Source organism: Lottia gigantea (assembly GCF_000327385.1).
Source record: "Lottia gigantea unplaced genomic scaffold LOTGIsca_5, whole genome shotgun sequence".
In the NCBI taxonomy this organism is placed as follows: Eukaryota; Metazoa; Mollusca; class Gastropoda; family Lottiidae; genus Lottia; species Lottia gigantea.
The window spans coordinates 1,692,218-1,706,207 of NW_008709715.1; the positions used below are offsets into that span (position 1 = coordinate 1,692,218).

At 30.1% G+C, this 13,990-nt stretch overlaps 1 protein-coding gene across 1 annotated transcript; it reads right to left on the bottom strand.

Moving 5' to 3' along the window:
* Window positions 1-5,065: 5,065 nt before the first annotated feature.
* Window positions 5,066-9,553, bottom strand: LOTGIDRAFT_209970 (hypothetical protein). The gene is made up of 6 exons (XM_009061821.1): window positions 9,206-9,553; window positions 8,546-8,755; window positions 7,736-7,957; window positions 6,878-7,034; window positions 5,795-5,962; window positions 5,066-5,532 (listed from the first exon to the last, which is right to left on the bottom strand). Exons 2-6 carry the CDS (start codon window positions 8,732-8,734, stop codon window positions 5,369-5,371), a joined length of 900 nt encoding a protein of 299 aa, XP_009060069.1. The 5' UTR covers window positions 8,735-8,755; window positions 9,206-9,553; the 3' UTR covers window positions 5,066-5,368.
* Window positions 9,554-13,990: the final 4,437 nt, after the last annotated feature.

A 13,990-nucleotide genomic window follows, 5' to 3' on the forward strand; every position in this document is an offset into this window, starting at 1 on the left:
TATATATATATAATAAATGAACACATTCCATATACAGAGTTATATACATTGAAAATTGAAGAATACATTCTGTATAATGAAGAATAGATTCTGTATATTATAGTGTTTCATACATTGAATAATGAAGAAGACACATTCCTAATAATTGAAAATTGAAGAATATTATACATTCATACAAACAGTGTTTTATACATTGAATAATGAAGACACATTCCTAATAATTTAATCTATATTTTGATAACGAAGAACATATTTCTTGTAGTGTTTTGAATAATGAAGAATACATTCTGTATATAGTGTTTTATACATTGAATAATGAAGACACATTCCTAATAATTTAATCTACATTTTGATAACGAAGAACATATTTCTTGTAGTGTTTTCAATAATGAAGAATACATTCTGTATATAGTGTTTTATACATTGAATAATGAAGACACATTCCTAATAATTTAATCTATATTTTGATAACGAAGAACATATTTCTTGTAGTGTTTTCAATAATGAAGAATACATTCTGTATATGGTGTTTTATACATTGAATAATGAAGACACATTCCTAATAATTTAATATGCTTTTTGATAACGAAGAACATATTTCTTGTAGTGTTTTCAATAATGAAGAATACATTCTGTATATAGTGTTTTATACATTGAATAATGAAGACACATTCCTAATAATTTAATCTACATTTTGATAACGAAGAACATATTTCTTGTAGTGTTTTCAATAATGAAGAATACATTCTGTATATAGTGTTTTATACATTGAATAATGAAGACACATTCCTAATAATTTAATCTATATTTTGATAACGAAGAACATATTTCTTGTAGTGTTTTGAATAATGAAGAATACATTCTGTATATGGTGTTTTATACATTGAATAATGAAGACACATTCCTAATAATTTAATCTATATTTTGATAACGAAGAACATATTTCTTGTAGTGTTTTCAATAATGAAGAATACATTCTGTATATGGTGTTTTATACATTGAATAATGAAGACACATTCCTAATAATTTAATCTATATTTTGATAACGAAGAACATATTTCTTGTAGTGGTTTGAATAATGAAGAATACATTCTGTATAAAGTGTTGTTTTATACATTGAATAATGAAGACACATTCCTAATAATTTAATCTATATTTTGATAACGAAGAACATATTTCTTGTAGTGTTTTGAATAATAAAGAATACATTCTGTATATAGTGTTTTATACATTGAATAATGAAGACACATTCCTAATAATTTTATTTATATTTTGATAACGAAGAACATATTTCTTGTAGTGTTATATGTTTTGAATAATGAAGAAGATGTTTATAGTATTATATTATTTTGAAGAAACTTTCCTTATAGTGTTTTATATACAGTAGTGTAACCTATATTCGTGCATACAAGGTTTCAACATCGAATTTCGTCAAAATTAAAAAAACGCAAATTTTTTCATGAGTAACCATCTCGACAATGGCTGCTAAATGCGTCACCTATTTTCGTGTACAATGTTTGATCTATAGATAAGTCGAGAAAACACGCTGTATGCATACCCAGTGGTATGATTAACTTCTCTTAGTATTTATCTTTAATATCAATTCATTATAACTAGTGAAAATTCCTTCAAAGAACAATGATTTAAATATAAAAATAGTGACTGACAAAATAAAATAAGTAAAACGTAAGAGTGATTTATTGCTAAAAGTCTTTGAAACAACATAAGAATACAGCTCACATAGTGTTCCATAGAATTATTTTGTTGACACGCTGATTTATCACGTAACTTCGTTTATTGGACTACATTCTAGCAGCATTCTAATTCCGAATTCCGATTACAGCTTTGGATTATAATGAAATTCGGCCGATAAAAAATGATGACTACTGGATTCATGCTAGGCCTACTAGCTGACATAAAGATAACCCATGTTTACCAAAACAAGCAAATGCGGAGTTCACGCGAGGCACACGTAAATTATTAATCATTTCTGAAGATGCACGAAAAATAGGTTAGCACGAAATTAGGTTACTTGACTGTATATTCGAAAACGAAGAACATACTGTATATAGCGTTATAATTTATGAATGATACATGTATTATCTCTTTTAATCATTTTGATAAGAATAATTTAGATCTGTGAGATGTATCTAACATATTGGATAGTTATAGGTAATAAAATGTGTAATTCATTATAAAATTGATAATTATCTATAGTTAAATTGTATGATACTATGATGATTTATATTTACATTGTGTACTACTCTGTACTATTTAGAGCTCACTTCTGAATTGTATGATTAAAAAATGGTAATGAAAATTTTCTACTTTTTTTTTATGCTGATATATTTTATCTCTATGGTATTCTAAATAGTTTTCTTCCAAAGACCCGCTCTAATGATGTTATTTTTAACCAATCAAAATGTGTCAAGTAAAACCCGTTTCTTGATCAAATAAGGAATTTGGTTTTTCTATTTTTTCGATGTCCATTGTAAAAAGAACTAGAATTGTGGACAATCCCCCACTCTAGGTATAATTTTGAATTCACAGACGCCTACAGATACTTAGGTATTTGGATTGATGAACATTTAGATATGAAAAAGGCAACTTCCGAATTAGCAAAGTCAGCCAGTCGAGCCCTAGGCGCCCTATATACAATTTTTGCTCAATTTTATAAGATTTCCTTAGAAGTTGTACTGATCCCTTCTTTTTTTATTGCGGCTTTTACGGCGATCTTATAGGTATGATATTGTTGTAAAGTGCCGATAAAGTCTGATAACTATCTGCGTGAGTTATCCGTAACCGGGCAGAATAATTCTCATATTCAAGAATACGATCTTCATAATGCATCCAATTAATTTAGTATGATGAGTTTTTCCGCAGAAATTTTTTTCCAATGGACTAAATCACACTGCTCTCATGTCTCAGGTTTTTAAAGATATTTTATAAGTCAAGCAATAGGCCTACCTTAAAAACAGTGTATCACATTATCATCAAATTGAAACATGAATAAGATTGCATCATACACATTCGTTTCAAATTTAATTAAAATTGGATAAATAGCCTACTGCAGTCTCTATGCTTTTTATAGATCAAAATTGTTCTCCAAAGTTCAGATAGGCTATAAACCGTAGTCTCGATCGTGTCTACGGGCAAAAGCTGGTCCAGACCTAATCAATATATACATACATACCATAAACATCGGATAAATACTGTATAGCCTCTATCGCGTCTACAAGCCAAATTTATAACCGTTTATACGATTATTAGGTCTACCAACTTTGAGCTTGACCGAGATCTTATCAATAGCAGCTAATGAACTTTTCAAATGAGGAAGTATAACAATCATAAGTGATTGGACGTGACCATTAAATTTAAAACTAAGCATTATAAGATGTAGTAAGAGTTATATACGCAAATGGTGAAGCAAAATGTGAATTTTTAGTTATAAATGCCGCTATTTTGTTAGGTGAGATAATCAAATTAGCCTATAATGTATTTGTGATCTGGTGGAAGCTACGACATTTTCGGTTAACTCTACCACAGGCACTCTAAGAATTAGAATGTCCCAAATAGAAGTCAACAGTACACAAAAAATGCCTAGAAAACCTCTTTACAATCCCTTTAATGAAACAATACAGAGAAAATAATATAAAACAGTATCATAGAAATAGAAATATTAAAAAAGAACCTAAAAAACATGTTGTTGTTACTCAAAGTTTTACACTAAGCGATCTTCAAACAACTGACCTATATAATTCAGCCTGTATCTCTACTTAAGTTGGACAAGTCATGTCTACCCTTCGAGACGAGATCGGAACATTTGTTTAAAGAAGTGTTCTTGGGGGGGCATTGATGATGGAAAGTTTTTCGGTTAGACAAAGGTTACGTCGTTTGGTTTTATTTGTGTAGGCTTTAGCTCTGCTATCAATAGACCAAGAAATTTTGTCATAATGTAAATATAGACTAGTACCACACAATACAATGCAGAATCATAATGTAAATAATACAGATGCAAAAAGTTTTTTTTAGAGATTCTATGTATTGGTTAAAAACATAATACAGGTATCAATAAAAATTTATATATACTATATACGGAACGTGTTCTTAAATACTCAAAATATTTAACACTATATAAGGATATTATTCATCTACTGACGAACCAACCATTCTTATTCAAAACACAACAACATTATTAAAATATGTATACCACGACTAGGAATACATTCAACATTATTCAAAAAATAAATACGAAGTATGTTCTTCATTTTTCAAAATATATAACATTAAATACAGGCTTTTCTTCCATTGATATATAACATATATAAAATATGAAATGTGTTCTTCATCATTGAATATAATTATATAACACTAAACGATATGGAATGTGTTCTTCATCATTGAATATAATTATATAACACTAAACGATATGGAATGTGTCCTTTATCATTGAATATAATTATATAACACTAAACGATATGGAATGTGTCCTTCATCATTGAATATAATTATATAACACTAAAGGATGTGAAATGTGTTCTTCATTATATAACACTAAATGATATGTAATGTGTTCTTCATCATTGAATATAATTATATAACACTAAAGGATGTGAAATGTGTTCTTCATTATATAACACTAAATGATATTAAATGTGTTCTTCATCATTGAATATATATAACAGTAACTATTGTAAAAAACCTTATACTACATGATATGGAATGAGTTAAAATAATTGTTGGAGACTAAGTCGAATTTTGAGAACATCTTTTACAAAATGTTTTACAAATCTGAATCCAAAGAAATCCGACATTTCATTCTATAGCTATCTTAGAATGGACATAAATTTAAAGTCTCAAACTGGTCAACAATATTAATCAGTTGAACTTACCAGGTGCCATGTCTAAAGAATAGAATCTCAAAAGAAAGACATATATTCATTACATAATTATTGAAACACGCTTCTAAGAATACTTTATGAATTAATGAATTATGACTTAGTTTTATAGATTGTTTTGGATTATAGAGGGCTGTTTTGTATAGTTTTGACACCAGGTAGGTCCACTGATGAACAACGATTCATTTTAACAAAGATCCAAATTTCAATTTTTTTGGTCATCCTAAGAGGAAGTATACCTTTAACATTAAACAAGTGCCAGTTAAATAATCTAAAAATATTGATTACATTTCACAACAAATTAAAATTAAAATTTATTACCTATATCATAGACTGGTTATTTCAATTTAATATAGTGTTTAAGTCATTTGCATTATGGGTTTTGTTGACTTGGACGGCTGGGTTTTGATTGATTCGGGTTGTTGAGGATGGATTGATTAGATGGTTGTGATTTCGTTGATGGCAAGGGATTAGTTTTTAGGAGGTTGATTCTCGTCTTCTTCTATTTCGGTATTTCTCGTCTGTGGGTGTCTCGTTAAATGGAAACTATTGGCGTCAGTAACCAAGCTTTTATTTCCATAACCCTTTATCAAAGTATTCCAAAATGGACCACAACCTAGCAAATGTTTGTTACCTAAAATACAATAAGTAAATCTATAGACAAATTACATGTTTTACAAATTCAAAGATGCTCGAAATGATTCCACAACATGTGATGTTATTATTGCGATTATATTCTGTCCGATAGTCAAAAATAAACGTTTTTTATTATATAAGATCTACCATGTATAGATAGATAGAGGTGGGGTTGTGGATATTCCCTGTTTGGACATAAACAGTAAAGTTATGAAAATGGAATATTGAAATAAATTATGAAAGGAAATAACAAAGCATACCAATTATTATATGGCCCCATCTCGCTCGTGTTAAAGCTACATTAATTTGGTGACCATTAGTGGTAAATCCTAGGTTTAGTCTCATCCATTTTTTAGATGGATACTCTTCAATCGTATCTTGAGGTTGAGATCTCACAGTCGAAAATATAACAAAATCCCATTCACTTCCTAATAAAAAAGTAATAATGAAATAATACGTGACTACAATTGTCGGTCAGCTCAGCGAGCGGTTACCTCTTTGGGTGTTCAACAATGGAAATCTTTCTCCTAATAATTAAAGATTTCCATGAAAATGAAATGCATCGCTTGAACACAACTTACTTTTTTCGTCAAAGGGGTGCAACTCGTGCCTTCAAAATTTTTGCAACTTAGTCGTCGTTCAGTGAGCTATAGACATTGACTTTGTCATAGTCATGGGAGAATAAAGTTAAATAATTATGTTAAAGCAAATAGGTGAAAAAACAGGAATTGCACATATTGCAATCATGTAAACAATGTAATTCTCTTCATTATCAAGAACGGTGTAATACATGTACCTGAAAGTATTTCTAAGATATACTTAGTACATCTATGTATCTACTTTTTTTTTAAATGGGTTCAATCCATATTGGTTAGTTAAACAGATTGATATTGTTTGGCTTTATAACAGCTTAATATTATTAGTTGAAACCTTCAGGATAAGTAGGAGAAATTTCTCTTAAATCCGTACAGAAGGTTTCTTACACCTATATATAACGAACTTAAACAACTTTAAATAGTTTTAGAGTTAAAAACACGTTCCTCGGTATTTTCGACCTACAAAAAAAACGGAATGCACTTCATAAAATCTGAACAACCCCTCTTTCCCTTTTACATTTTATTTGGTTTCTTGAATCATGAAACAGTACTATCAAGTCAATAAAAATGACAAATAAAATCCGTGATTACTAGTAATACATGTTATTACTAAACTGACTAGTAATTAAGGTATTAGCTGAAATGAAAGGGTGTTAAGAGGTATAAGAATAATCCCATTCTACAAATTGATATCTAATGTTTATAATTAGCTTTCAGTTGAATAACCCTATTGTACTCTGTGCTTACCTTGACTAGCCATTACAGTTAAAACTATCATATCTTTGACTTTCTTTTCTTCAAAAAGTCTTTTAATAGTGGCACATTGAGCTCTGTACTGGGACAAAATAACAATATCTTTTTTATTTACACCATAGTTATTAACTAAGTTGATGGCAGCATTAACCTATAAAAGTACATCAAGCATATATAAAGGTAATCTTGTGGCATGTTGTGGTCAAAATATGTCAAGAATGGAGCCTTCTAGAGTGTTTACAGGCTAAAACCTGAAGGACAATAACTCATACTAAATATTTTTCGATTCTTCTGATTTTCGATAGGGTTCATCCTTGGGTGATTACTAACACTCATGTTTCATCCAAATCCATCAAGAATTGTGCCTTCTAGAGTGTTTACGAGCTAAAAAATTGAACGAGTTTTCAATGACAAGGGCAATAACTCATACTAAATATTTTTCCGATTTTTCTGATTTTCGATAGGGATCATCCTTGGGTGATAAAAAACATTCACACCAAGTTTCGTCAAAATCTGTCAAGAATTGAACCTTCTCAAATGTTTACAAGCTGAAATTGAACGCGTTTTCAAAAACTGCACCTTCCAGTGTTCCGATTTTTTCTGATTTTGAATACGGTTCATCCTTGGGCGATTACAAACAATTACACTAAGTTTCGTCGAAATCAGTCCAGAATTATGACTTCTGGAGTGTTTACGAGCATTTGTGGACGAACCGACGGACGGACAGATATGGGTGACGGTGTATAAAAAGGATACATAGTCTTAAAATTAAATTTTTAAGCTGGTGGGGGCTTATTAATATTACTAATCATAATTTCATTTACAACATCATATATTAAGAATATAACGTACTACAAATTCTGCTTCAATTTGATTAAATTTGGACATCTCTGAACCATCTTCTGTAGCTACTGTAAGGCCATCTTCAGTTCCTTCAACGTGACAGAAAACCATAGGATGATCTTTTCCATTTGGCCAAATATCTAATTTCACTGGTTCTTGTTGCTTTTCAGAACCACATTTCAGCTTGCCATCGTAAAACATGTCTGAGGGAAATTCCATTATTCCAGTATGCTTAGAAAATTACAAACATTCATTTAGAGGCAATAATTAATAATAAAAAAAAAAACAAGTAATAACGATCTGAACCACAGAATATTTTTTTCAAAACATACTGTATAGAAGTTTGTTTCCATGAAAGGGGGTGAAACTCTTACCTATAAACTTGGTCAATCTAGTCCAAGACCAGTGGGTTAGAATTTATAATTGGATATGGACATTGGAATAAGTCGCCCACAATATTTGATATCAATTCATTTCCCCGGGAGTAATGTAAATTATAACTGAAACATGAAAAACCCATAAGAAACAAAGCCTTGTTCGAACATTTTGTGCACATATATTGATTTGAACCATAAGATGATGACACCAGATGGTTTACAGCATTTCTATATAGTCAAAAGTCCTGCGATATTGCTCGATCAAGTTCCATTGCGATCCTCACTCGGCATGCGATGTCATTAAATAACTATAAAGTTTATCATCGAGTGGTAACGAACAAGTCTATCCAAATCCATAAAACATTGCGCTTCAGAAAGCTTGTAATATGAATTGTGTCACGACAACTTTCTCTCAGCATTATTTAAAAAAAAAAAAAAATACCATTCGATATTGTGTTTCCAACATGCTAGATTTCTCTGAATATCTTTCAAATAATGATGTTTGAAGACCAAGATGTTTTGCCTTTTCTTCTAATATGATAGGTTGAAGTTGTTTATGATCACCAATTAAGACAATATTTCTAGCATGATGAGTGGTGATAGGAATCATTGATTCTGGTTCAGTACACATAGCTGCTTCATCAATAATAATCTGAAAATATTGTTGCAATCTGATGAAAATACTTTTTCTCTACTTGCCATCAATGATATATATATCATGTAACATACAAAGTTTGAAAAAAATCAAATAAAATCAAATCCATTAAGAATCGTGCCTTCTAGAGTGTTTACGAGCTAAAAATTGAACGCGTTTTCAAGAACAAGGGCAATAACTCATACTAAATATTTTTCGATTCTTCTGATTTTTAATAGGGTTCATCCTTGGGTGATTATGAACACTCACACTGTCACAGTCTGTCAAGAATTATGTCTTGTAGAGTGTTTACGAGCAATTGTGGGCGGACCGACGGACGGACATTACATGTGGGTGTATAAAAATGTGATCGATGGAAAGTTTTAAATTTGATACAAGATGAAGAATCCACGAAGAGAGGAGAGATGAAATAATTTCGTTTTAAATCAATTTATGCTTTAAACCCACCTGTTTTATGTTGGTATGTTTTTCTATTAGAGATCCAGAACTTGTGTTACAAGTGAGCAAAATTACTTCTGCCCGTTTCAACTCTTTAATCTTTGCTCTAGAAACCACTTTTTTGTATTCATTTATGGTTTCGTCGTCAATATCGTCTGTATTTGATCTGAATTGTTCATCATACTTTTTTAATTCCTCAGCAAATGGGTTGGCTTCTGATCGTATCAAGTGATGAAGTGCTCTGTTTTTAACACCCTCAATGCTAGACACTTCATTTAATAACTTCTTCTTGTTTGGTACAATATCACGAGGTAACGGGAATTCAGTGTGTTCAATTCTCTCTGCATAAACTCGTATAAAGTTGGGACAGCGCTCTTTAAGACTTGACAGTTTTTCTACAGAAAAATTCAAATGGATTTGATATGTCTGTGAACACTACACTTTGTTTGTAACAAAATTTCTTTTCTTTAACAAAACCAACGAAAGATCACTATTACCTCAGTAACATTTTTTATTTTTCTGTCTGTCCATTATTTTAAAAGTATATCAACATATATATAAAAGCGTTTAGCATTTTGCGTGTTTATACCAGCTTGGTTATATCATTTAAAACTATTAATGCATGTTATGGCATAAAAAATATCAAGATAGCTTGCCAGGCAAGGTAATATACGCCCACAGGTATTGGGGGTAATACTGAACAATAATACCGAGTTTTGTCAAAATCCTGCAAGAATCGAGCCTTTAAGTGTTTGCGAGCTAAGAATTTAACCGTTTTCAAGAACCGTGTTATATTCGAGCATTTTTTCTTATTGATTTTTCTGCTAAAAGCAAATTTGCAAGCTTCTTTAGCAAGCAAGACTACAACTCGCCAAATTTAAAGTCAATGTTAAACGTTCTATGATCGGCATCACGAGATTATTGAAATGCATGATATCTAGAAAAACCCAACATCAACACTAGATTGAAATATTTGCGTTTAAAAACTTCAAGTTATGCCTGTGACATACAATATTCTGCATTTGCGAAATAAGTAATATATGCATCTGAATTGATGAAACTAGACTTATAATTCAGATAATCAAATCTTAAATCAAACTTTGTTTTAGTTAATGTATGTATTCATTGATAAAAAAAAATACTATTATAAAATTGATCATAAACTACAACCGTCCTTAAAATAGTATTTTTTTTTTTTATATATATTGAAATTAATAACATAACATACATTTGTACAAAATATATAATTGTTACATACAAAGGTTATCCTTCTGACGTTATTTGTAGTGTACAAACAAAATCACATTTATATTTTACTGTTGCCAATTGAAACATTGGTTAAAGAGTAAAATAAGGATGCACAAAAAGACAACAATATGCAGATGATTATAAGGATGGGATATCAGTCAATGCAAGAGGTTATAATATGTTGATAATAAACCTTATATACATACCATTAAATGTCTATATTACGTTATATAGATATTTCCATTTCCATTCCGTTGTTTTCTGAATATCGATTTTCAATATTTGCATTTTTGAGGAGATAAAGTTGATAATCATAAAGATCTAAAGATTTTTCAGAAAAATTTGTCTTAAAAATATAATATTTTGTCAAAATAATGCAATGGTTTATGAAATGCCATAGTGATAGTGGTATCTTGGCCTCTTCATAATAGACTAGATGTTTGGTTATTGTTTTTAAATCTATATTTATTGAGTTCTTTTCCAGAATATTATTAAAATGGTTTCAAATTATTTGAGATTCTATGCATGAAATGAAAAGATGTTGTACAGTTTCTAAATTAGAAAAACAGAAGTCGCACATTGTGTTATTTTTAATTCCCATTTTAAATAATTTAATATTTGTGTAAGCTATTTTATGCAGGTATTTAAATTCAAAATTACGTATTTTTATATTATGACAGACTTCGTAAATCCGATTACATATTTTTTCAAAAAACTTATCATCAATTTCTTGGTCCAATTCTTGTTCCCATCTTTCAATACACTTTGGTTTTACGTATAACATTTCGTATAAATTATTTTGGCTGTGATTTTTTCAATTCCTACATTATATAGATTTAATAAGTTTTTATTTATACTATCTATTGGTTTTATTCTAATGTTTGTATCAGATACTTGACCTTGAGTAAATTTCATTGATGCTTTTCTAAGACCGTTTAACAAATTAAATGTTTTAGGCGAGATATTTTTTTCTGTGTTTAGATCTTTTACATATATAAGGGTTTTTGATAATTCTGCGTTAAAAACTGTTTTCTTATTTATCAAAATATTTCTATTATTCCAGATTATCTGTTCTTTTGGCTGTTCAAGAAGGTTTATATGTTTACACAAAAAGTCTTAATAATTTGAATTTTTCCAATTATCGTCAGATTATATTTTCCCCAATTATTAAAGCTATTTTCTATTTCTTCAAGTTTACTGTAAAAATTTAAATTATTCGAAATAATATTATCAAAACAAAAATGGATGCCAAGAATTTTTATAACAGATTCACATATTGATATTCCTATTTCTTTTAGTTGACCTTTCAAATTTGATTCTTGACTATTTAATTCAAATACCTCTGATTTATTAACATTAATTTCTAACCCGGATACTTGACCGAATAATTTCAACACTTCAAATAGATGTCTAGCTGAACTAAAATCTCTGATAAAAGCTGTAATATCGTCAGCAAATGTTATCACTTTAACAGTTTTATTACATAAAGAATTCCATTTATATTTATATCATTTCTTATATATTTTAAAAAAATTTCAATAACAAGGTTAAAAAGACTAGAAATAGTAGGTTTAACTTGAATAAACGGCAACCAACATATGGGATGGACGACGATGATACAAAACCTGGAATAAGGTGACAACATGCCTATTTTTAAACTAAGCAACGTGTAGCTTTACCATTAGGTGCTATTACCAATTAATAAATTGTTTGGTTGCCAACTTTTCATCAATTTGATAAAACGTAAACTTAAATCAACGCTAAAGATACCAACCTGCTACTACATCAACTGATTTATTGGATGGACCACAGTATAAAACCTGGGCTGGGGTGGCAACATTTCTATTTCTTTCACAAAACAGTTCCGCTAAGTGCACTCCTGTGACGGTTTTGCCAGTGCCCGGTGGTCCTTGGATTAATGTGAAGGGTTGTCCTAAAGCTGTTTTAATTACTCTCAGTTGCATTTCGTTGAGTTCGGCGACATTTGTTGTCGTCATGAGTTTATCAATGTCGGTATATTCAACTAGAAGACATAAAAAGAGACAGAAATCATATAAGAATATATTTCCATTTTTGGTGGGACAGATAACTTATCCTGAAATGCTGATAAGTACGGTGATTCGTATACGACTTTTATTTTTTTCAATTTTGAATTAAAAAACTGGAATATAATTATAAAACATAATTCTTGATTAAAAACTGAAAATTAATATTCACCACAGGTGAAAATTCCAGAATTTTTATCACAAACTTTTATTTCCACCCGGGTGAAAATTCCAGAATTTTCAATTAGAATCTTGAATTTCCGTGAAAATTAATATTTACCTAGGTGATAATTCCAGAATTTTGAATAAAAACTTGAATTTCCACTCGCGTGATAATTCTAGAAATTTTAATCAAAAACTTATATTTTCACCTGGGTGATAATTAATTTTCACCCAGGTGATAATTCAATAATATATCATTGAAAACTTGAATTTCCACTCGGGTGAAAATTCCCGAATTTTCAATTAGAAACTTGAATTTCCGTGAAAATTAATTTTCACCTAGGTGATAATTCCGGGTGGAAATTCAAGTTTTTATTTAAATATTCTAGAATTATCACCCGGGTGAATATTAATTTTCACCTGGGTGAAAATACAAGTTTTTAATTCAAAATTATAATTTATAATTATATTCCAGTTTTTTAATTCAAAATTAAAATAAATAAATAATGTCGTATACGAACCACCGTAGATAAAGGCACAATCTGCCAGATTGGTCAATTGAAAATCCTCGATGATCTTTTACAAGTGGTTGCCAAATTAGCAGCCCAAATTTTGAAAAAAAAGAGTGTAGATATCCTTATTGCATGATGTAGGTGATTCCAAGCCTGCTAAATAAAGCACACCAACACATATTTTTCTTATTGTGCACATTTTGATTTCTTTACGTTTACACTACTACTAGTCACGGGTTAAACTAAATGGGGGTAGCGCAAAAAGGTGCATAAAGTTTTTCTTCATTCGTGACACTGCTGTTAAACTCGGCATTGGGTTCAGTGTCAGTTGATGTAAAGCGTCATACTGCAACGACCTACTAGTGTCCCAAATGATATGTAGCCGTAGTACGTTTCAGCACAACTACTTTTAAACACAATGTGATTTTCAATTGGCCAAAATAGGGCCAAACCAAATAGACATTTCTCATAACTTTGTGAATTACTTTTAAATACAAATATTTGGGAAGATGAACAGAGAACACCCACAATCAATATGTGAAGGCAGCTAAAACTCTTTTCATTCTAACAAACCAGCACAACCTGGCGACAATGAATCGAGTTAATGTACACTTTTGTCAGTATCCTTTTCAAAATGCTCAATTATTAGAGATTAGCAGATCTTCTTCAGTACATGTAATAGACGTGTAAAATAATTTACCTCTGTTATCCATTTCCTTTCCCAGAGCAATTTTTTCGGCGAGTCTTTTGCTTCTATTCAGGAATTTTATGGCTTTTTCCACTCTCCTGTAAGACATGTACAGTAATTTTAAGTTTCATTTTTGTAA

Coding starts and splice junctions, on each gene's coding strand:
- LOTGIDRAFT_209970 (XM_009061821.1), bottom strand. CDS start 8,734: ATGTGTACTGAACCAGAATCAATGATTCCTATCACCACTCATCATGCT. Junction 7,958..8,545: donor TGGAAACACAATATCGAATG/GTATTTTTTTTT, acceptor TAATTTTCTAAG/CATACTGGAATAATGGAATT. Junction 5,533..5,794: donor ATGGGGCCATATAATAATTG/GTATGCTTTGTT, acceptor ATTGTATTTTAG/GTAACAAACATTTGCTAGGT.